Raw genomic sequence first — 25359 nt, 5'->3', positions numbered from 1 at the left:
AAACACAAGTCCCTAGAGAAACCACGCTGGGTCCGGAGCCCCAGAAGGGACAGAGCTTGCAGCAGTCATCGCGGCCCACCTGCTAAAGAAAGAGGCACAGAGGGGGAGTAGGAGCCGGCTCATGTGTTATTTGCAAGCCTAGGCCAGAACGAGGAAGCCGGGGGGTGGGGCGGGGGGGATACTGTGATTCAGCCAGCCAGTTACACATAAGAAAATTCTCAAGCATCCTATACTCATTGAATTATTGAAAGCATTTTTGTTTCCAGGACATTTTGCTAAAGTTACTAGAGATATGTTGCAGTATACATATGCTAAAGATACTAGAGCTAGTAGAAATTTGGGAGAAGTGAACATACCGGGTTAGGCAAAAGTCAGTTTACAGTTGTGGGTATGGAAAATACAGCTTGTCCCTGTATTATTATTGATTAATTATTATTTTCCATAGGAACAACTGTAAACCTACTTTTGCTCCACCCTGTATTTGAATATTTGATGGAGGAGAATTTATTCCCATTTAAAAAACTTGAAAGTTTGCTTAAGAAAAGAAGAAATTTCTAATAATAGATGTTAGAACAGTTTTAGTTTCTTTTTTAGCCCCTGGGTAGACGATGATGTTCAGAAATTATGGCCACATACCTTTCCATTTGAATAAATTTGATGTTTCAGATTTTCTGAGCGGTCTTGTTTGTATTTCTCTAGGATCAAGGGGGCTTGGGCATTGCTATCAGTGAAGAAGACACACTCAGAGGAGTCATCATAAAGAGTCTGACAGAGCACGGGGTTGCGGCCAAGGTGAGGCCTCCCCCTTTTCATGTCAGAAAGTGTGGAGGAGAAAGTTACTTCTGCAGAATCATTCAAATGTTCCATGCTTCCGTTTAGGATGGGCGTCTCAAAGTTGGAGATCAGATCTTGGCTATTGATGATGAAGTTGTTATTGGCTATCCTGTTGAAAAGGTACTTTTTTTTCTTAAAAAAAAAAACAACAAAAAACAAATTGTGCTGTGAACCTATCCTTAAGCATGGCCACAGTATGCGTGTGTGTGCGTGTGTCCCTGTGTTTGTGTGTACGTACTGGTCTCGTGAGTCCCGCAGCCTAGCACACTCGGCCCACTCAGGCTCAGCGGCGCTCTCCATGGGGGAGTGGGAACCAGCTGCCTGCCTGGAGATCAGTGTTTGAAAGGCCATAGTTAGGGCACCTGGTACTCTTTGGTGAAAGCTGGTATAAAGGGAAGAAGGAGTACTGACCATATGTTTGTCTGTGTGGTTGGCCATTGGAAATTATAGCCATGTGGCTATAATAGACAGATAGCCTTAAAGGAAGAGATTATTTGGAAGTTCTTCAATTTTTGTTTACTATTTTTCAGTGAAGGCTGTGTTGAGCTATTTTATGTTGCCTGGTAAATTCAGTAATTAGTGGACATTTTTTATAAAGTATCATTTCCATTTTCCCTTAGGAAAAGTTTAGACTTCTAAACAAGGGTCAACTTAGTGTCAAGACCAAGGAACATTTTTTATGAATGTTAGGTCCCATAAGTAGCCACTATGCATATTGCTTTATAAGCAGATTTTAGCAGTCAGCCATTAAATATGAGATAAAGCCAGCTGAAGTTAGCCCAAAAAATATGTATAACTTTTATTGGGATTAACATTTATTTGTACCTGCATTTCCTCTTCCTCAGAAGTGTTCATAATCCTTAGGAATCTCACTTGAGGCCTTTCATACAGAAGTGCGAGGAGCAGGCCTCTTGAGAGTCGGTGTGCAAATGCTTCCATTTCTACATTGGCCAGCAAGAAGCTGAAATCATTTGTTTCATTTCGTTTTAATTGTAGAGGTTGATCCTTTAACTCACATAACTTTCCATTTGACTTGATTTTTCTGTTGCATAGTTTTCCTTATCCTGCTTTTTGTTTCCAAATCTTTATGGATAGTATTACAGATGTGCCCCCTCCCCCATTCCTTCCCTTCACCTAGTTCCCACCCCGATTCCATTTTTTAAATGTTTGTGTAGGCTGCTTCAGATTCTCTGTAGAGTCAGGAGTGGTAAAATATCCCATATATATTAGGCAGTGATCCAAAGAAATGGATGTAACTAATTGGAAATATACAAAGTTGAAAGCTCTATACTTAGATAAGAAAGAGGAGAGTCAGAACTGGACTTACAGTAGAAGGTAACTGTGGCCTTAATATTAGACAATTGAGGAAACTGCAATGAAACTATAACCATTCTTTCTTGGCCCCTCAAATCTTGACAAGGAAAGAATTTTCCTCTGACTTTTCTCTCCTCCATAGATGGTTTTAGATTCCAACTATAATAGTGACTTCATTGTATATGCCTACTAATTTGTCTCTGTCTCTGAATTTTGTTTCCCCTTCACACCAACCCCCTGCCAGTTTATCAGCCTTTTGAAATCAGCAAAGACAACAGTGAAACTTACCATTCGGGCCGAGAATCCAGATTCCCAGGCTGTTGCTTCAGCAGCTGGTACATCCAATGGTGAAAAAAAGAACAGTTCCCAGGCTCCGATGGTCCCACCACCTGGCTCCCCGGAACCGGAGCCCGTCCGAAGTAAGGGCTGGTCTCGTGAGTCCCGCAGCCTGGCACACTCGGCCCACTCAGGCTCAGCGGCGCTCTCCATGGGGGAGTGGGAGCCAGCTGCCTGCCTGGAGATCAGTGTTTGAAAGGCCATAGTTAGGGCACCCGGTACTCTTTGGTGAAAGCTGGTATAAGGGGAAGAAGGAGTACTGACCATTAGACGGGTGATGTGTGTGCTGTATATTAACCAGCCTTAGGAAACCCATCCACCCTCTGAGTTTCAGCCTCTTCGTCTCTAAAACAAAGGAGTGGTACCCTTCGTTCCCCATGGACCTTTTGCTAAGGGTACCTTGACTCTAGGTATCTGACTAATGAATTAAAAACATAGTTTCCTACATTTCCTTTTTTTTTTTAAATCCTCACCCAAGGAGTGAGGATATATTTTCCATTGATTTTTAAAAGGGAGGAGGGGGAAGAGAGAGACAAACATCAACAGAAGAGAGATAAATCGATTGATTGCCTCCCACTCGTTCCCAGACCAGATGTGATACGTGCCCTTGACCAGGAATTGAACCTGAGACTCAGCCCTTGGGCCGGTGATCTAACCATTGAGAAAACAAGCCAGGGCTGTCCATTGTCTTTTTTTTATACTGAGCAGTAATTTAACTTCATCTCAGTGTTTGAAATGGATACACTGTAAAATGGATACAGTGATGTCACTTCATCAGAGGAATCAAAGTTGCCTGGCACTACAGGAAACGCTTAAAAATGCTGGTCATTGCCACGGGTGTTTGTAGTCAATCCGAGTGCTGTCATTGGGGTCTAACAGTAGATCCTGTCAAATGAAATGGTTATATGGGACCCCGGGGACAACACTTTTCTCCCATTAAAATGCCAGTCTAATATATTGGGACAAACTATTTCTTCCAGTAATCTTTTAAGAAAAATTACGCTAGAATTTACTAAAACAATACGTTTTAAGCTTTGCAGCATTAAAGAAAAGTACTTAAACACATTGACTTTTTTTTGCAGTTGGCGAAAAAATCTCTTTTGGCTTCGAAACTGCAATATTCAGTTCTTTAGAAGTTTTTTAAGGAAATAGCAGTTTAGGTTATACATATCTAATGAAAGTGATTATTTAGAAAGACAGGGTATTTCAGTGAATTATTTAAATATTGAATGGAAGTTTTCTTATTTTTAATTTTATGTTGATCCCTAAATAGCATTGTCTATAAAAATATGAACTGCTAAATGAAAACATAACTAAAAGAAAACATCTTACACCTGCTCGTACCATTTCAGGAGCAAGAAAATAGTCTGTCTCTGAGTTCCTAAAAAGAGCATCTTGTCTATAAAGCTGCTTTACCAAGTGTCCCAGCTTTCCCCAAATATGCTGTTTGCTGCCTGCTCTTTGGTGTATCATTAAACATAGGCTATGGAGACTAGAATAAAATGAGGTGTGAACGTATGTTCACCTTGTTTTTTCATGATCTATTCTTGTCTATCCAATTATGAGCATATATGTAGCAGTATGTAATATATGAGTTTATAAAACATCAAGTGAGATGCAGGAAAGACACTGTGAGTGGGTCTCACTTGACATTTTATAAACTCAGGTATTAACTAAGTTCAGCTGTGTAATGCTCAGCCTGGTTGCAGAAGAAAAGAGACTCTGGAATAAGAAGAAAAGGCGACAAAGTCAGAGAAGACCTGAAAAGCAGGCGCCGTGACCAAAATTGTTCACGTTCACTGTGCTCTGTGCTCTTCCCGGGCTGTGTTTTAGGTCCTGCCACACACCTCGGTTCTGAGCTTTACCGACCATGATTTCATAGGGTTTGTTTGGCTCCAGTGGAATGTAGAATATTGGAGTGAAACTAGAGGTTCAGTTCAACTCTCTGTTCTTGTTGCTTTTTACATAGTATCTGTAGCAATGTAAAAAAACAACCACACGCAGAAGAGTGCAGAAAATAATTTAGCAGGTAATTTTGTGCCCATACTGTAATTAAAAATGAGGGTTTAATCATATTTGTTTGGTGGTTTAGAATGTCACTGAAAGATTAAGGTGACTTTGAAGTCTTCTTTGTCCCCAGTCTTGGGCCCATTTTTCTGCTCGTTCTCCCAAAGACAACCAGTGTGGTGAGTTTACTGCATATGCCTTCTAATCAATTTGTATTTCATTTCATTTTTAGGTACAAGCAGGTCGTCAACACCAGCAGTTTTTGCTTCTGATCCTACAACCTGCCCCATTATCCCGGGCTGCGAAACAACAATTGAGATTTCCAAAGGGCGGACAGGGCTGGGCCTGAGCATCGTCGGGGGCGCCGATACCCTGCTGGTGAGGACACACCCAGAGATGCTTTGACACATAGGCAGCCCCTTCAGACAGCCCTGAGAGGCTTGTCAGGGAGCTTTCTATCAATTTTATTAAATGACATATAAAGGCTTAGAAAAATGCATCGTTCTTTGTTATTTTCATTTGTAGGGAAAATATTTAAGTGGGTGGGTACTGGGGTTTTTATTTTGAGTAGGCCAGTCTGACTCCGTGAGACTCTGTTAAACTTGTGGTTATGACCTTCAGGTTCAAAATATTTCTATGAGTTCAAAGTCCTTGCTGTGTTTTCATTTACTTCTTACTGATTGGACATGATTGGGTTAGACACATATTGAGAGGAATCTATGCATTATTCATAGGCAAATTTTTCTTTTTTCTTTTATTTATTTAAATCCTCACCCTGAGAGAGAAACAGAGATGTGAGAGAAAAACATCAATCGGTTGCCTCCCATACACTCCCCAACTGGGGTTCGAAACTGCAACGCAGATGTATGCCCTGACCGGGAATCGAACCCAAAACACTTTTGAAATACAAGACAGTGCCCAACCAACTGAGCCACCTGGCCAGGACTAGGCAAATTTTTCTAAGTGTCAGAAATGCTTGTGAAATCCAATCATTGCACGTGTGGATAGGAGAAATGATGTATATCTATTATATATGTGTGTGATTTATATATTTCACCATTTTTTCTTTAAGCCTCCCGATCATTAGAAAGAAGTTTAACCTTCTTTGAGCCTTTTTAGCAAAAACATTGTTGTTATACTTTTCTTTGAATTTTGATATGTGACTCACGTATGGACCCTGTGAGTGTGTAACCCGTATCACTGTCTATAAAAATGCAGTGTGTTTTGACTCCATTTCTGCTCACCATCCCTAGGGAAAATGGGATAAAACATGGGTGTGTCTTGTCTGGGTCCTTAGGGTGCCATTATTATCCATGAAGTGTATGAGGAAGGAGCAGCATGTAAAGATGGAAGACTATGGGCTGGAGATCAGATTTTAGAGGTACAGATGCTGTGTACTTGACCTTTACAGTTAACAAAGAAAAGGCTACTCTGGGGAGGGTGGTCTTTGTGTGTCTGTTTCTCTTTTCTTCCCCCCCTTTCCCCCCTCACTTCCCTTCTACTCCTTTTCCTCCCGTTTCTCCTCTCCCCCCTCTTCCTTAATTTTCCTTAACTCACTGGGTTCCTCAGAGACCGTGTCCCATTTCTGAACAGGTGAATGGCATTGACTTGAGAAAGGCCACTCATGATGAAGCAATAAATGTCCTGAGACAGACGCCACAAAGAGTGCGCCTGACACTCTACAGAGATGAGGCCCCATACAAAGAGGAGGACGTGTGTGACACCCTCACCATTGAGCTGCAGAAGAAGCCGGGGAAAGGCCTGGGATTAAGTATTGTTGGTAAAAGGTAAGAGAAGGGCAAACATAGTGACCTTTCAGAAATGATGAAATCTGAGGTATGTTAAAGAGAAGTAGCAGTAGTAACATCTTTATCAACAGCTAGTGTTCTGTAAGTGTGGAACATCCAAAGACACTGGTTTTGAACTTTTCCCGTGAGCATTTTGAGGGTTTTTGAAAGTACCCAACAAAAGCTGTTTGTTACTTTTGAGTACCTGCTATGTGCCGGGAAATATATTGGATTCTGGAGGACAGAGTTAAGAAAGACATGGTGCCCTAACCGGTTTGGTTCAGTAGATAGAGCGTCGACCTGGGGACAGAAGGGTCCCAGGTTCAATTCTGGTTAAGGGCACGTACCTTGGTTGCGGGCACATCCCCAGTGGGGAGTGTGCAGGAGGCAGCTGATCAATGCTTCTCTCTCATCGATGTTTCTAACTCTCTATCCCTCTCCCTTCCTCTCTGTAAAAAATCAATGAAATATATGTATTTAAAAAAAAAAAAAAAAAAGAAAGACATGGTACCTGACCTCAGAAAACTCAGTTTGGTGATTGAGAATTAAATGCATTCTTGCAACAAAGGAATCTGTTGATGAGTGACCGAAATGCATTGTGGGGATCCATGGAAGCAAAGGCAAAATGAACCAAGTAACTCTATTTAAGGGAAGTAGATTAGGAAAACTTCTTTAGAAAGAGGTGCCTGAGCTGAAGCTAGAAGTGGTAAAGGATAGTTGGTTTCTGAAAGAGGATGGAGGATACCCCAGAGAGAAGATCAGCATGAACAAGAGCCTGCCATCAAAAGGGGACAGACAGTAACTTTAGAGGCTGCGGAGGCATATTGGTGAGTATACGTAAATTCAGTACCAAATTTATTTAAATATTTATATATAGGAAATATTAGCAAATATATAGTACAGTAAGTTCCAACACCTTTATTCTGAAGATGGGAAAGCAGACAATCAGTTGGTGAAAGGGCTTGAGGTCACGACCTTGGCAAGAGCAAGTGGTGCAGTTCACCTTTCAGTTGCCTTTGTATCTCAAGAAGTTGTTGGTTTATTTATAGTTCTTTTTAAAAAATATTGGAGCCCTAACTGGTTTGGCTCAGTGGATAGAGCGTCGGACTGCGGACTGAACAGTCCCAGGTTCGATTCCAGTCAAAGGCATGTACCTTGGTTGCGGGCACATCCCCAGTAGGGGGTGTGCAGGAGGCAGCTGGTCAATGCTTCTCTCTCATCAGTATTTCTAACTCTCTATCCCTCTCCCTTCCTCTCTGTAAAAAATCAATAAAATATATTTTTAAAAAAATAAATAAAAATAAAAATATTGGAATAGGTTAGTATTTGTTCATTTTACATAAATCTCTCTTGATTGGTAGTTAGGTCTATAATGATTTAAAATAAAAGGCAGCACAGCAGGGGTACTTAAGTTTGGGGTAACAAATGGTCTTAGTTTGAGATACACATTAGTTACTCATTTTTAATAATGTTAATGATGTTGATGGTAATAGCAGCATATTTTTATAGGCGCAAGTCTATATCTGTTTAAGGCTTCATTATGGTGTAGAAAGAATAATAGATTTTGTAACCAAGGACGGACTCTTACATCTCATTGTTTTGCCATTTGGTAGCTGTGTGACCCATACAATGAGTATTATAGCCATTTCTACACATATTATATAGTTGTTAAATAAATATGCTTATGCAAGACATATTTAATCTATGAAATCTATATGTATAAAAGCCTAAGTGACTGAACAACCAGTCGACCGGTTGCTGTGATGCACACTGACCACCAGGGGGCAGATACTCAACACAGGAGCTGGCCTCTGGTGGTCAGTGTGCTCCCACAGCCAACCTCCTGTGGCTAGCCAACCTTCCTCAGTCCCTCCCCTGGCTGGCCAACCTCCTATGGTCCCTCACCCCAGCTGGCCAGGCAGAGGGACCCCACCTGTGCACAAATTTGTGCACCAGGCATCTAGTATATATTATAAGATATCAACTATTATTTATCATAAAAATTAATTCTAATATTGCCCCAGTGTTGATTTGAGAAGAAAAAAAAACTTATAAAATAAAATTTTCAGTTAAAAGATTTCAGCCTTTTATTAAATAAGCATTGCATTACAGTTGAGAAAAAGTAATATTGAAAATCAAAATTATGTTTGCAGAAATGACACTGGCGTCTTTGTATCAGACATTGTCAAAGGAGGAATTGCAGATGCTGATGGAAGACTGATGCAGGGAGACCAGATACTGATGGTGAACGGAGAAGATGTCCGTAATGCCACACAGGAAGCTGTTGCCGCTTTGCTAAAGGTAAAAATCAAATGCCCAGAATATGGTAATTGTGTGCCATGATATAGAAAAAGAGGAATTTAACCTTGAGCTAGCTCAGTGCAACAAGTACTGACTCCTCCTTATTTAAAATGTTCTCACAAATAAAAGATAAGTAAGAAACTATATTTCCATAATAAATAATCTTCAATACACAAAATCTTCACATGATATTTGTTGCAGTGTTATTGGTAATAATAGAAAAACTGGAAGCAATACAGTTGACAAAACTATGGCAAGGGTGCATGGCAAACATATCTGTTTAAAAGTCATGTTCAGGATAACTAATTAACATGAAAAAAACATAATAGAGAAGGTGAAACAAAATTTTATTCACAGTGTAGAAACATCTATGTGAAATAAAGTCTTATAGTAATTCTTTTAACAATAATTATGAGGTGATTATTGGAACTATGGAATCCTTGGTTCTTTTCTTCATTTCAAAATTTTCTATAGAGGGTGAATTGCTTTTATAACAGAAAATTTGGCTTAAAATTTTTTTTTTAATTTCTTTATTGATTTCAGAGAGGAAGGGAGAGGGAGAGAGAGATAGAGATAGAAACATCAGTGATAAGAGAGAATCATTGATTGACTGCCTCCTACACTCCCCCTACTGGGGATTGAGCCCGCAGCCCGGGCATGTGCCCTTGGCTGGAATCAAACCTGAGACCCTTCAGTCTGCAGGCCAATGCTCTATCCACTGAGCAAACCAGCTAGGGCTAAAAAATTTTTATAATAACAGATTCCCTTGACATTTAAATGAGATATGTTGCAAGTAGATGAAAGAGTTATAACTTCTCACATTGAATAATTAATGCATGGAATTGGTTAACCCCTGCAGCTATGTAAGCTAGAAATATAAGTAGATTCAAGAACAGTTTGATAAGTTCCTGCCCCTCCCCGCAAAATACCAAACAAACAGAAAAACAACTTATGAATAGTGCAGGTCAGGTTTTGACTTTTAAAAATTTGATTTGTGATCAATACACTTACGAGTGAAACATCTTTTGTAACCCCTGTCATAGAAGCAGCATAATAATACCTGTGGAAGTACTAATTTGTGCTAGACACTGTCCTAAGTTATCCTATCACAGCAATCTAGAATGGTCTCCATTTTTAAAATGGAAAGACTTATCAAGCTAGAAATCTGTTCAGGTCTCACAGCCAGTAAATCACATAGTCTGATTTAGAACAGTGTGTCTGACTGCAAAAGCCCAGCCGCCCAACACCCCCTTGCGTTGTTTCCACACCAGAGACTGTGTAGCATTTCTTGCAGCCTGTGATGTAATGCCTTTCCCGTAAAGGGCCACGGGGAAATGGCCTTCAGTCCTTGTTTTGTGTTTATGGTAACGTGGCTAATTTAAGTATTGTTTATTCAGGAACAGTGGAACAATAGAGAGCTCAGCCATTTATCTGAGTATCTCTGCTATTAAGAGCAAAATAAGTTGCTTTATTGTTTGTTTTGTTTTTAGAACCTGAGTTATTTAGTTCATTTAGCCTATCTAAATCAGTGTGTTTCCTGAGATAATTGCCCAGTTCTCAGTGTAAATTATGAGTCCCCATGTAAATTATGAGGTCATACGACAGACATTTGGTGTGGCTGTTGCTGCTTGTTGTTACTACTTTGACTAATTCTATTTTTTAAAAAGCGTCTTTCTACAAAGCTTTGAAGGTATCCTTGACTATGGAAATTCCAAAAGGAAGATGCCTTTAGAAACTCAGTCTTAAAGAGTAAAAAGTGCTCCTAAAGATAACTGTAGCACTTTATGTAAACATTTCCATAAACCCACTGCTCCCCCAGTGTTCCCTAGGCACAGTGACCTTGGAAGTGGGAAGAATCAAAGCTGGACCATTCCATTCAGAGAGGAGGCCCTCCCAGAGCAGCCAGGTAGGTAGCTCTGGGATTCACCTGGGCACTGCAGGCCACACGCCAAAAGGAACTCAAAGATGGTCTTGCCTGTGGGCTGGTTCAGGGTCGTGGACACAGGCCTGGCTCTCGGCAGCTGGGCACAGTGGGGCGCAGAGTCTGAGATAGGGAAGAGCAAGAGCTGAAGGACAGGGAAGCAAGGTGTAGCTCTTGAATAGTGTTTAGGCATTCTAAGGAACTTATTCTATTTTCTGACATGACTCTTTTTTTCATAATCTCAAAAGTTAACCAGTTAATGTAGGAAAGCCTACCAAGGTACTCTATTTTTACAGTATTTTATAATTAACATTGATCCATCTGTACTCAACTGAAAAGAATCCCAGGTAAGTGAACTGCAGATGCATCTCACACATGTAAAAGACGGAGTTACACAGTTAGGTCTCCTGTCAAGCCCCTCTCGCCATTCCTGTCTTCTGATGATAGAAGCCCATTTTCATCAATGTGTCCATGCAGACCCCTTGTTCACCCCTCGCTGGTGACCATCAGTTTCCTGTTGACTGGCCCCAATTCTGTCTTGAAGCCCCATCTGTGTACAGTATCAGTTTAAATTTAGAGGATTAGCTTGAATGAGATTATGAAAATCCACTAAAACTTTAGGTAGGCTGGAATCTTTTTCATCCATCCTTTTAGCTTCAATTTATTTAGGTCAGTACGCAAAGTCTTCCTTAAAAAGAATATAAAGTCAGTAGAAACTGCTTAAATGCCCATCCAGTTATCAAATGCCAGTGTTACTTAACAGGTGTTTCTCTCTAGATGCATAGAAGAATTGAATTCTGAAATAAGTGGTGTGGAGGGGCTATTGTTCTTTCACACTCTCTAAAATCACTGTTTTGCGTGTGTAGATGAGCGAATGCAGCCTGTCGTCCTTCACGTTCCCGCTGTCTGGGTCCAGTGCCTCCGAGTCGCTGGAAAGCAGCTCAAAGAAGAACGCATGTAAGATTGGTTGCATGTTTAAGCATGATTTACTGGTTTGATTTTGACAGATTTTCCTTCCTGCTTTAATTTACCTCTGAGCTCTCTTTCCCCCAAATCATTCCACCTACTATTCCAGGTGGAAAGATGTGTGTTGGCAAAAACTCAGAACGACGTGAAGCTATGCCTACAGCAGCTTTTCCCGTCTTATGTTTACCCTACAAGACATACCAAACATTAGAATCGCATTCTGTATTTTTTTTCCCACTGAGCCTATTGGTATATTTGATTTTTATTTCCCTTCCTTGTTTTATGTAACACCGATTAATCAGAAGATGCCATTAAGAGAAGCCTTCTTTTTCCATGAGGACTGCACAATTTTTGATTGAAAAAAATTAATATGATCCTCCTGTGTTTTAATTACATGAAATCATGATGCAGAGGGTTTTTGGCTTGGAGCATCAGTTGAAAGTTGTTCAAATTGAAGAAACTAACCATATGGCATTCTCTGTTTGCAATATGACTAATATTCTAGAAATGTAGGCATTTCCGTCCATGAATTCTTTTTAATGCACCCATGACTTTATTCCTCTCAGCTGTGCACATGTGTCTTTCTGTCCAAACCACATTCTGTCCTTGTCTCACTCAAAGGGGATTATTCAGTTATATAACTCGTGCTTGAAATAAGAAGTAATGGGACAGTGTGTGCATTTTTCCAACTGGAGAAATAGAGTCCTCGTGTGAGACAGACTTAATCATGGTTTCTAGCAACTTTAGAGCCCTTTAAAAAAAAAAAATAAGGGTGTGTCATTTAGTCCCATCTAGCTCCTGACATTGACTGAATTTTTAAAAAGCTTTAATAACCATATTTTGTCTTTTTCACCTTTTTAGTGGCATCAGAAATACAGGGATTAAGAACAGTTGAAATAAAAAAGGTAACTCAGGGGTTTGTGGGGGGAAGAAAACAGTGCAAACCCTGTTGACTTCAGAGGCACCTGCATAGGTCTTTTCCTAGAAGCTTTTTATCCGTCTGAAAAGTTACGTACGATACACAGGAGAAATAGTCAGTCTTTGCTGAGTTTTCTCATTGTAGCTCCTTGTTTGAAAAGTCATTGTTGGCACGTGCTGTATTGTCAAAAACGGCATCAGCGCGGCCCCGACCTCACACAGATGAGTAGGCTGCTGCCTTCAGGAGATAGTTCCTATTTCCAGATGCAGATTCCGCCAGCAGCCGTGCACCAGAGAGAAGATAAAAGCAGCTACGATTCCTTGAGCCTTTCCTGTGTGCTGAACACGCTTGCAGACGCTCTGTGCGCCCCGTCAGCCTCTCACTTACTGTGCACGGCAGCCCTTTGTGAGAGGCCTGTGGTCACACTTTGTGAGTGAAGGTCTAGTGTTCATTGAGGGGAGGGGACTTGTTCCAGGTCCCAGCGTCTGTAAGTGGGGGTTCCTGGCTCTGGACACAGGCCTCTCTGGTTGGAAGAAGTGCGCCCGTTTCACTTCATCAGCGTACCTGCTCTTTGTCAGTTCACAACATGATTTTCACTTCACGGGTGTGATTTCTTTCGCAGATGCTATTTCCCTCACTAAGTCACACTGAGGACCTGTGTCAGATAAAGTAATGCAATTTTTGAGCTTCATTTTTCACCCTTACACCTAGAGGATCTGTTAACTATAGAATATTGTGCCAAAAAAAATCAAAAGTCAATTAAAATACTATATTGACCCAAATACTCTCTCTATTCCATGGCAGGGGCCTACTGATTCACTGGGAATCAGCATTGCTGGAGGAGTGGGCAGCCCACTTGGTGACGTTCCTATATTTATTGCAATGATGCACCCGAATGGGGTGGCAGCTCAGACCCAGAAACTCAGAGTAAGTTGAACTAATGGTTCTGGTCACCTTTGCAAATTTGGCAAAAGTTTTGATAAACCTTTTGAATCTGCCACCGGTTGCAGGCAGTTTTAAATGTCTGTATCTGCTTTTAAATCAGTGAATCCAACCACAGCAGGGCTTGCTTTGAGTAAAAGATGCAGAAAAGTAAAAGAAAGGAGAATTTGCTATTGTATGCACATTTGCAAGCAAATTAAATGAGAAGATTTACTGTAGTTTCTTAAATTTTTTACTTGTTTAAAACTCTATAGAAGAAGTTAAAACAGGAAGTGTTTCAGAACACCAGTATGGGGTGAAAATGTTTTCCTTACACATTTCATAGTTTAAATGCTGATTGAACTTTATGAAGTTGAAAATGATCATTCGTGTTGCATTGGATTATCAGTTTTGCAACAGTTCAATATACAAGCATGGACAAAAGTAGGTTTACAGTTGCAATACAAATACATAATACAATAATTCAGAAATAATAATACCAGAATAGACTCTTGTGTTTCAAGAAGTCACAAACTGCAGGCCTCCTGTAAATGTGACAAAAATTGTCAAACTATACAAAACGTGCTTCCAAGTTGAGGGATTATCCAAACATAGAGCGCTGTGATGGAATTTATGCGAACCGTTCAGTCGTGAAATCGTGAATATTCCATTCACGTCTGTAAAGTAAAGTCTGTGTGGCCTCGTGTCAAAATGGTCTCGAAACATAGCCACCTCTTAGTTTAAATAGTGTCCACATGGGGAATGGTCCAGTCTCCTTTGATATCTATATCTATATCTATCCATCTATCTATCTATCTATCTATCTATCTATCTATCTATCTATCTATATGTATATATATATATGAACGACACTTAAAAATTGATTGTTACACACAGCACAAGGGTCAGAAAACTCTTCTGTGATGGCCACTGACCCTTTTAGGGCTTGTGGACATGAGGGCCTATGACAAGCTCTGCCCCATGAGTGCACCCAGGTTAGTATAGCAGACTTTGTTCACCAAAATAAGCAGTGGGTCAGACGTGGCCTTTGGGTCACAGTTTGCCCGCCCCTGACTTATATCGTCAAGTATAATGTGTATAATTATAATGTCCAGAGAAATTCTGGTTTCCAAAGAGCATCGGATATCTTATTTTCTTAATAGGAAGCAATGTCTTACCCAGGAGAAACAAAGAGAAGAGTGATTTTCCCCCTCCCCCTGGAGACTGTAGGACTCAGTCATTATGTATAACTTTGTCTTCTGGTTGCTGCTGCTTGGAATTAGGGGTTTCTTTGGGTAGATTTCCGTTGCTGATAGCAGTATATGTGTGATGTGTAGGGTGGGAAGGAAAGGACTGCTCAGGCCTCAGTGTCCCTCTCTCTGCAGCTGCTTTTGCAGATGACTGTTACTTTCTCTCCCTCGCAGGTTGGGGATAGGATTGTCACTATTGGTGGCACTTCCACTGAGGGGATGACTCACACCCAAGCAGTTAACTTACTGAAAAGTGCTTCTGGCTCCATCGAAATGCAGGTAAGATTTTTCTCCCAAGCACAACCCAGAATATGGGGAGCTTGAGGACACAGGAGCTTTCATGTTAAACCAGTAAAAACGCTTAAATCTCCTGCTCTTATTTCATTTACCGTTTCCCTTGAACATGAATGATTATGTTGAGAGTTCTAAGAGAGTAGGTTAGAAACACATTCTGTCACATTTATCCTGATGCATTTGTTGTTTCACACATTATATCTAAGGGGGGAAAATGCAAGGTCTTAGCAGTAAATTGCCAGAATGGTGTAAGTGGCTTGTAATCTGAAGATCTTTAAAAATTAATTGCATGAGAGACCATGTTTGAAACCATCAAAGATCTTGATAGAATTGAAGTAGTAAAATATCTTTACTGTCCGTGGAAGAGGCCTCAGGACCTTGTGAAATTTCTCTCTCTTTGGCTGTATATTATATTAACAAATGATTAAGTGGACCATAAAATACATGTTTTAGTGCAAATGCTGCTTTTGAAGAAAAATTACTGATCCTTCATCACATGAACTTGTGTTTTTCTCTGTATCCTTCTCCTCTGCACAGGTGGTAGCTGGGGGAGATGTGAGTGTGGTCACAGGGCACCAGCAGGAGCCTGCCAGTTCCAGTCTTCCTTTGACTGGGTTGACGTCAAGCAGTATATTTCAGGATGACCTAGGGTGAGCTCATATATTATGGTGTGTAGGTCCCTACCGGTCACATAAAGGTGAAATAACAGGAGATGAGGGATAAAATATAAAAATCAAGTGTTTCTAAACTTTTAAATAATTATGGCACGGATTTATTTTATCAAAGATAGATAGATAGACATGCCACTGTGTACCCTACATTGTCAGCTCTGAGTTTTGGGGGAGTACATTTTAGTCTTGATGTCACTACCCTGTGTGACATGGAACAAGCCAGACCTATCCTTTTAAAAATTCCAACATTGCCTACTCAATCATCTTTTTGATTAAAAAATTCACAGTATTCACCATGTGAGTACAAAAGAATTAGAACATAGAGAGAGAATAGAGGAGCATATTAGCATTTTTAAATAATTTGATGCAGCTTTTACATTATTGATCATTGATTTTTTTTTCTCAGAGCTTGGGAATACTGATGTTTATGACTTATTCCAAGATGGTCCTCTACGCTTTAGCCCTCTCACTTTATTTTATTTTATTTTATTTTTATATATTTTTATTGATTTCAGAGAGGAAGGGAGAGGGAGAGAGAGAGAGAGAAACATCAATGATGAGAGAGACTCACTGATCGGCTCCCTCCTTCACGCCCTCTACTGGAATCGAACCTGTGACCCTTCAGTCCACAGGCCAATGCTCTATCCACTGAGCCAAACCAGCTAGGGCAGCTCTCTCACTTTAAATACACTGGAAAAAAGAATAAGCTTCTCCATGCAATGAGCACCTGCTGTGAATATGTTAGTTTAAGAGAACTGATAATGAGTAATAGAGTTAGGGTGTTAAATAGAATCTCATTGGATTATGTAAATTTAAAATCTGAGCCTAGCACACACTGACTGACAATTCAAGCATGCCCAAAATACCAGTAATGTACTCACCATCAGTAACACAGAGAATGATGCTAGTTTTACATAATCCTTAACTTGCTGATGCACAATAATATGTAAATTCTTGAATCTAGACACTGTTTTTCCTTCCTTTTACTATAGACCTCCTCAGTGTAAGTCTATTACACTGGACCGAGGACCAGATGGCTTGGGCTTCAGTATAGTAGGAGGGTATGGCAGCCCTCACGGAGACTTACCCATTTACGTTAAAACAGTATTTGCGAAGGTAAGATTGCAAATTTTAACCACCCTCTTCCCCCACTAAACATTCATTAATAGTGGTCAGCAGCTGGCTTATTAGTTTATGGCCCGAGGTAATGCCAAATGGTTAACAGTTGATCATTTTCTTTTGGAACTCCCTACAGGAATGGATCATTAAATATTTTTGTACAATTTGAGGTTTAGTTATGTTTTAAGGAAAAAAGGCTCAAACTGAAATTCCATGGGAATTCTTAATATACATAAAAATATTAATGATCATTAGACAGTAACATCTGATTTTTTCTTTTGAAAACACGTGGCATATGACTGAATGTCTTTGGAAAATAGGGCACTTTAAATATGTATGCTCTAATATGCTGGCATTTCTTTTTTTTGGTATTTTTTTGTTGTGAAATATAAAACAGGAACAGAAAAGTATATAAAATTGACATGCAGATTAACTAATTTGGCATTTATTTTGCAGTTTAATGCCATTGAATAAAAGAAAAATAATAACTAAAATATTTTGAAGAGTATCCAGAAGCTTTGTCACCTGTAATAAATCAGAATTTGCAATTAAGGGATTTAATTAAAAAAAAAATAAAAACCATTAGTATAGTGTTGTAATTATATAGAAACCTGTTCTGTGTTAAGAGTGTTTAGAATAAGAAAGAATAAAGTTACTGTGGCTTTGCTGAAGTATTAAAATAATTTAAACCCATAGAATTATTGTTAATATGTTAAGGCATTTTTGAGGAACTACAAAATTTGAACAAAATTTCCTATAGGAGAAAATCTAAAATCTGAAAATTTTACACAGCAAAGGAACACCAGGGGCTTGAGATTAGTGCTGTGGTCCATAAAGTGCCTACCAATGGAGGTTTCATTCTATTATTTTGGAAAAAAATTAGTATTTTAACCAGTTTAAAATACCGTATATACAGCAATGAAGCTATAGACTTAATTTATGAGATTTTTTAAAAGCCACCGGTAAGTCCAAAAATACAAACCACTTTGCCAGTGAATAGAAGAGTCACGCAGGCCTTTTCCTCAGCCCGGGAACAGTTTATTTAAGGCATGCTAGTTAGAACATATTTTAAGAATTTCATCATTATGGATTCTCATTAACTTCTCAGTATTTTAATCTTATATTTAATTGCATAAATGCCTTCCATAAGCATGCCTTAAGATTTGGTTCTTTTTTGAACAGCAATGTCTGTGTTTAGTCTTAATCATTAGGGCCCACAAAGAATATGAACACTCCACCTCCCCTTGGAAAGTAAAGTACCAGCAAGCATGAGCTGCCTTTTTAAAACCACAGAAAGAATTTATGTTAGCATTAGCAGGATTTGTGCCTTGCCCTGCCCTTGTCAGCATACATGTGGACTTTATGCTTCTGCAAACCTTTGGGTTTCACAGCCCTCATGCCCTTGTCCTAATTAAAAAAAACAAACAAACAAAAAAAAAACTGCTTTTGTTCCCACCTAATCCTTTGTTTCTTTCTGCAGGATTAAAAAAAAAAAAATCCTAGATTCTATGAAATCATTTCTACTAGGCAAATTCCCAAATACTCTTTATTAATTTGGGTTCCTACCTGCTATGCTGAAGAGCCAAACAAACCATTCAGCTAATCTGTTGACTGCTAAATCTTTCTCAAATAGGAATTCCATTGCTAAAACCATGCAGGAGAAAGGTCTCCTTCGTGCGTGCTCATGATTGCTGAGTGGCTGTGGAGCACCCCGGGAGCACGGAGAGCCGCGTGGACCTGCAGGTCCACTTACATTCTTGCCCAGGTCTTGTTCTGTTGTAAGCCTGTGAGGCAGCATTTTTTGAGACGTCAACGAGCCTACTTTATCTTTGCAGGGAGCAGCCTCCGAGGATGGGCGTCTGAAAAGGGGCGATCAGATCATCGCCGTCAATGGGCAGAGTCTGGAAGGGGTGACCCACGAAGAAGCCGTGGCCATCCTGAAGCGGACGAAAGGCACGGTCACCCTGACGGTTCTCTCCTGAAGCGGCCGCCAGAGTCGAGCCAACGCAACCCCTCGCTCCCATCCCACCCTGCGGGGAGAACAGAACTGGCCCTGCGGGTGCCTCTCCCAGGCTGTGTTCCCCGTGCTCTTCGAGGCTGTAGGGGAGCCACCGTTCACATGTGTCACTCTCACGTGCCACTGGTTTTCTCACTGACAGCCTACTGGCCTCATGCTTCCCCCCTCCTTACCTATGGTGAGCGTAAACTCAAAGGTAGGGCTGTTGGCATAGTGAAATCGCTCTCTCTTCCTGAAGACACCTGGCATTTTATAGTGACACGGGCAAGAATTATTACCTGCTAAACTGGTTAGTAGAGGAAGAAAAAATAATAATTCTAAAGCTAACCATGAGAAATGGCTTTAGTCAGGGTGAAAATATAAAATAAAGAAGGAAATGTCAAGTTTTATGAAAAACGCCTCGTTTTGTCAATCTATCCCTCTCCCTAGTACTAACTTTAAAAAAAAAATCAGTTTCTTTCTATTAAAAAATTTAAAAATAACCAGTATTTAAAATATTTGAATATTATAAAAAGTTGCATCTCCCACCTTTAACATGCACATATATTGTTTCCTCTGAAAGTGGTTTCTGAGATGGAGGAAAGAGCAAATCTCTAAAGCAGTGTCCCTAAGTTTGTAAAGAAAACATTTGAGGCACATGGCCGTGGTCGTGCTCATTTTTGACCTGTTATAAAACACTCCTGTGATTCTACAAGTGAAGTGATGTTGCCGCCCTGTACCGACTGTCATTTCTCTCTAAAGCAGCTGTGCTAGCTGTGGAGGAACATCGAAGGCTCTCAGCACCTCAGCGCTGGCTCTAACGGATGCAACACTAAAAACGTGTTCGCGCGCTGTGCAGTTAGTTGGTTTTCAGTTAGTATCATCTAAATGAGAGAAGAAAAGCAATGTGTTGGTAGTTATTTTGCTTGTATGCCATTAGAAAATCGATAGAAAAATTAAAGGGGATTAACATAACTTTACCCCATTGCTTTATATTAACATCTTATAATACAATGGTTTCAGACTAAGGGAAACAGATGGAGCTGTTTATTGAGACAACTGGTGAGGAATTATCATGTGTTCATTCCCATTTTAGAGCGTGAAACTCCTACATTAGAATATATAAAGTCACTTTAAATATTATCTATATTTGTAACAGAGGTAGTGTACAGATATTTTATTGCAGCACTTTTGTGTGAATGCAGAATTGAAGTGAATAAAGAAGTTTTCATGGTGCACGAATAAAGCAGACATATTTTTGGTTGTTTTTGTTTTTTTTTGTTTTTTGTTTTTTTACTGGGGAAAAGTTTTGTAATGATGTTCAAGGCTTATAATTTAAAATTGATTTTTATGGTATCATGTCTAACTGAACATGTGGCGTCCATAGTTAGGATTAGGGGAACTTTGGACGGCGGTATTATGAAAAGCTCAATGTTCTTTACATCTGGAATTGGTACTGATGCTGAAGACGGACTCCTCGTGGAGCAGAGAAGATAAGCAGCTTTGTAGGAAGAAAAGTGTCTGCCCGGGCGTGGCTTTCAGAGACGCTGTTAATGCAGGAAGAAGTTGTTCTTTCAGGGAGTGCAAGCTGAAGTGTGTTCAGATGGAAAAGTCGTCATGAAAATTATTGATATTAATAAGCATGAAATGTCTGTTTTGAACGCTGAGCAAGGATGGGGAACTTGTGTTGATTCTGCCTTTAATTAGCTAATGAACGTGCATTTCCTCTGATTTATCTCATCTATAAGACAATAGCTTATTTTGTCTCAATACGTGTATCTAGATCTAAAATACAGGAATTCTGTGATTCTTAGTTACATAAAATGAATGGACAACTCTACACATGGGCAATTTGGGAGCTGTTCTCCTTATTAACCAATCATTGTAAACGGAGGTACTTGATGGAACAAAATTCATTTTAGTATCTCAGTGACACGTCTAGCTTCTCAGTCATCCCTTAATAGTCCTTCATCATGAAGGTATGTCAGGTGGGCCACTGGAAGCTGAGCTACCCTCCTTTGTAAGTTTTAACTAGCAAAGATTTTTATGAAGGACACTATGTCAGATTCTGGGGAGACAAGGTAACCAACCAAAGTGAAGTGTGAGTGAATGTGTGGGAGTATCCTAAGGAGAACAGCTCAGTGGGCATCTGTACCTGCCTGATACACACCCCCAAATTCATGTTCACCAGGAACCTCGGACCGTGGCCTTACCTGGAAATAGGGGGAAAGAGAACTCCTGAGACCACAGTGGTTAGAGAAACAGGGAAGGATTTTTCTCTAGATTCTTCAGAGGGAGCCTGGACCCGTTTTCACCTTGATTTCAGACTTCTGGCCCCCAGCACCTTGAAAGAATACACTTCTGCTGTTATACGTTGTCTAGTTGGTGGTGTTTTGTTATGGAAGGCCTGAGAAACTAGTACAGTATTTTAAATATTTTTAAATCCTCAGCTACTATCATTGTGTCTGTCTAGTAGGAGAGGCTCTATACATTTTTGTTGAACATATGAATGACTGAATTACAGACTGTGATTCATTTCACGGTATTACCTTGTTTTAGTTAGCTCGCTCCAACCTGCATACTAAATGCAAAAAGAAAAAGGGAAAAAAATAGTGGGAATGCTACTGTAGGGATATAAAAACACTTGGGAAAAATTCCCCTTCTGAATTTCTGTTAATTAACAAATTGAAGCACATGAAAGGAGTGGGAAGGGGAGGAAGAAAGAAAGGGAGAAAGAAAAATATCAAGAGGAAAATAAGATAGATGCATCAGCTTTGGAAAGAAGTGACAAAGGCTTATGCTTTCTATATCATTTTTCTCTGGAATATGCGTTCTATGTAGTGAAGGAAGAAAGTGTTTGCGCGAAGAAATTGAAAGCATGAATTTTATAGTGTTAATGCCATGCACAACTCAAGACAGTGGATTGACCATAATTGCTTCAATGTAATTGCTATGCCATTAAATTACAATGGAGAATACCCCACATTTCCAATGTTCTTTGTGACCCCTCCAAATGGGTGGTGGTGATAGTGGTGGTGGTGGTGGTGGTGGTGGTGATGGTGGTGATGATGATGGGTTCACCTTCAGCATTGACTGATATGTAACAGCAGGAGTAGCAATGAGGTGTAGCCAGTCAGTGGAATTCATACATCAGAACAAAGATTGAGATGGAAGCATAAAAACATTAAAATTCATGAAAGATGAAACAAGATAATGGAGAGGTATTTGTTATTATTTGCTTGCTTGCTTGGTTTGTTTTTATGAATCTCAATCAGGCAGATTTTGGTAGATTTGAAGAAGCAAAGGGACTCTTTCCTGCTGCCTCTGATCTGGTCAAGGAACTTGTTGTCTGAGGATGAATGCTTCCCAGGGATTGAGAGCCTTTCTTCAGATCTCTTGTGGGAGTCAATAGAGGAGTTGGAAGGATGCCTGCAGGGAGATGGGAGTAAATAGGCTTTCTTCTTTTCCTTTTTTTTGTGTCTAGGTGTGGGAATGTCAAAACCATCATCACCTGCTCTCAGCAGCCCTGGTGTGTTGTTTCATGTCAGCCACCACTATTCTGGAATGCATCTGATTTGTGCAGAGATGTTCCCCAACATTGTCTACTAGGCATGAATGTGTAAGGGAATATTTTTGTAAGCTGGGATTGGCCTTTTTTATCTAAAGAGGAAAAAAGGACATGTTGGTGGCAAGAAAATTTCTAAATGAAAGAGCATGAAATTAAGCATAGTGAATGTTCTTAGAGTGATTTAATATAAATATATAAAGAGAGAGAAGGGAAGGGAGGAAGGGAAAGGGAGAGAGGAAGGGAAAGGGAGAGAGATAGAAACATCAGTGATGAGATCCCACTTGGGGATCGAGCCCGCAACCCAGGCATGTGCCCTGACTGGGAATCAAACCATGACCTCCTGGTTCATAGGTTGGCACTTCACCCAACCATTGAGCCACACTGGCTGGGCCTTAGAGTGATTTTTCATATACTTGGCACTGCAGCTTCTTTTTCCATTCACAATACAGGTATTCCATAATTGTCCATTTTGATGTAAATTAGAAAGTAATTATATTATTTGTCTAAGAATTATACGTATCCATCCAGTAAAGAGAGTTCAATCGTAGGCTCGTTACAATAATTCTGCCTAGAAGGAGGAGAGTCTGTGATGGTGAACTCAGGATCTCTCACTGAAAATGTTTCTTGAAGTTTCCAGAAGTGCTACCATCCTGCGTGCTCAGGCCGCCTCAGGAGGGAGCTTCCATGCTCATTTAGCACCGGAGGGTCTTTCAGAAGGTTGTGTCTTTTGTGAGTACGATGTGACCCTTTTTTCTCATCTCCCCCATTCTCCATCTTATGTGCGGATTTTCAGAAATAAACAGTTACCTTTTCTCTCTTCTGTTGTTATCAACGTACTAGAAATTAAGATTTTTCACTTGCGTCTACCTTGAAATATTTGGCATTCAAAGTTTCACTATCTTAAATTTAATTAACCGAAAGGTACATTATTACATTCAGTAGAACTTACAGTTACCTTGCTTTGGAAAATTACATGACTGTCTATCAAACATTAATACCATGTACAAGATAAGCTAGCGAGAGGTGGTTGTAGTTGTTATATCCTGGAAGACATAGAATAATATAAATGCGATAGTTTTATTTCATAGCCCTCAATTTTCATTATTGTATGATCATGTTTTTTTCTTCTGAAGTTGGATGCAGGATTTGATTTGTAATCCTTCATAGTGCTTCCCATGTCCTCATATAACACTACTGTTAATTATTAAATATTTTTCATTAAAGTAGGCTGATTAACTAAAATGTGCTTAAAAGAGTAATTGTATCTCACTACCTCGAATGAAAAAGCAGTACATTTGACAGAAATCAATACATTTGCATAAATAGAAAGTAACTATGAGCAAAAGCCATGTTCTTAAATTCTATGAAGAGACTGTTGCCTCACAAGGACCAGAACTTGTTAGAAAGGGCGAGGGGCAAATGTTAGAATGGTGGTGGTGACTCAATAGAGATTCTCCCTGGACTTCAGGAAGTGCAATAGCACACCTTCTTCAGTATGTGACTTGGTCGTTTCTAGTGCCTTGTCAGTGCCACTTAAAATGATCATCGCATGATTTACTCTCTTTGGAAAGACTCTACTGTACTCAAATCAAAAAGGTCTTGTTTATAGATGCTTTAAAAATATGAATCCAAGCCAGTCAATTTCTGTTCTTGAAAGTGTTCTGAGTTAATGAGCTTGTTTAAGATTTTGTTTATCAGGCTTTCACTAAGACCAGAATTGGGTCATCACCTTCAGTGCTTTAGTGTTGGCAATCCGAGTTTGAAATAAAGGACACATGACATAAATTAATGGAGTAAAATTAATGTTGTGGTAATATTAAATAAAGCTAATTCCTCTTGCACCTGGAGGGCTATGCAGATGGCAGGCGTACCTAATTATGCTCCCTGCTGCCTTTAAGTGTACTGATAAAAATCTCTCAACTGAGTCTAAAATATGTTCATCCACTGGCTCCAGACAAGTTTGCGTAAGGCAGCGATTTTCAACCTTTTTTCATCTCATGACACACAAGGTAATTACTAAAATCCTGAGGCACACCACAAAATATTTTTTGCCAACCTGACCAAAAAAATGGTATAAATTTTATTCATTCACAGTGAACAGGTATTGTGTGTTGGCTGTTGTCATTTTTTTTAATTTGATAGTCTAAGGGAAAAGAGGTCAGTGCCCCAGACTAAATAGTCAGGTATTGCATGTTTTAAAAATTACTGCTGCACACAGGTTGAAAATCGCCGTTGTAAGGCAACACAATACACAAAAACACTGCTAAGCATGCTTACTTTTTAAAGGAAGAAACCAGAATTCTATAAGTTACATGAAATGTTTACCTAATTTTAAAAACAAGTCATTATTATAATCATGTTCTTTGTCCTTTCTGTAAATATAATAAAACTAGGGGCCAAGTGCACGAAATCGCCTGATACCCAGATCCGGTGCGCAGTGGGACCCAAAGTCAAGTCCTGCTGGTGCTGTGGGACGCAGTGTCAAGTCACCTCCTGGTGACTGGTCTTTGGTCGTTACTGCGTTAAAACCACTGGGTTTTTATTATATAGATATGTTGGTCCCATTAGAAAAAGTTTTTTATCAAACTAATAAGTACTTAAGTTTACATTTTTACTTTTCAATTTTTTCACATTAGTTTAAATGGTAAGTTTACTAACAGAGTCATAAATAAGTTAATTTGATTTTTTTACTCTAGGTACAAAGTGGATGGGCCAATTATCACACAGGTATTTATAAACTTGTTCAATTCTTTAAGAAGTAGCTACTCCAGAAAAATATGTTGCTGTAATTAAGCAAATATGTTTTTGCTACAGATAATTCAGAGATGCCACTGATCTTTTTAAAACTTAATATGCATTGTCTTCATTTAAGGAATGAATTTCTATGAACTTCATTTTGTTGCAGTTGGATACCTATGCTGGTAAAGCACAGCCAACAATCTCTCATTTTAGCTTGAGAGTGATTTTAAATGCTTTTATAATATTTGCTACACAAAACTGTTATTTTTCTTAGGTTTATATTTGTTATTTATCTTTTAAAAACAAAGAAAAAGTAAAATACTCTCAGACAGTTTCTATCAAAAAGATCTGGTAACGTGTTCATTCTGTGATAAAAGATGCTGGCTCATTTTTGGAAAGTTATTTGTTTCAAAGGG

The 25359-nt window shown here is 39.5% G+C and overlaps 1 protein-coding gene across 2 annotated transcripts in view; it reads left to right on the top strand.

The window, feature by feature from the left end:
* MPDZ (multiple PDZ domain crumbs cell polarity complex component) overlaps nucleotides 1-19053 on the top strand; it is a 175935-nt gene extending 156882 nt beyond the window's left edge. For both annotated transcript variants that reach the window (XM_036331164.1, XM_036331163.1), the window contains 15 exons: nucleotides 700-792; nucleotides 880-954; nucleotides 2393-2567; nucleotides 4724-4869; nucleotides 5789-5872; nucleotides 6085-6278; nucleotides 8432-8579; nucleotides 10399-10485; nucleotides 11367-11457; nucleotides 12328-12371; nucleotides 13190-13312; nucleotides 14731-14835; nucleotides 15388-15500; nucleotides 16514-16637; nucleotides 18476-19053. In XM_036331164.1, coding sequence (XP_036187057.1) covers nucleotides 700-792; nucleotides 880-954; nucleotides 2393-2567; nucleotides 4724-4869; nucleotides 5789-5872; nucleotides 6085-6278; nucleotides 8432-8579; nucleotides 10399-10485; nucleotides 11367-11457; nucleotides 12328-12371; nucleotides 13190-13312; nucleotides 14731-14835; nucleotides 15388-15500; nucleotides 16514-16637; nucleotides 18476-18622 — 1749 coding nt within the window. In that variant the 3' untranslated portion in view covers nucleotides 18623-19053. The remainder of the gene's footprint in view (nucleotides 1-699; nucleotides 793-879; nucleotides 955-2392; nucleotides 2568-4723; nucleotides 4870-5788; nucleotides 5873-6084; nucleotides 6279-8431; nucleotides 8580-10398; nucleotides 10486-11366; nucleotides 11458-12327; nucleotides 12372-13189; nucleotides 13313-14730; nucleotides 14836-15387; nucleotides 15501-16513; nucleotides 16638-18475) is intronic.
* The last annotated feature ends 6306 nt before the right edge of the window (nucleotides 19054-25359 follow it).

Source organism: Myotis myotis, unplaced genomic scaffold (assembly GCF_014108235.1).
Source record: "Myotis myotis isolate mMyoMyo1 unplaced genomic scaffold, mMyoMyo1.p scaffold_m19_p_12, whole genome shotgun sequence".
NCBI lineage: Eukaryota > Metazoa > Chordata > Mammalia > Chiroptera > Vespertilionidae > Myotis > Myotis myotis.
This window is presented reverse-complemented; position numbering and strand designations above follow the sequence as displayed.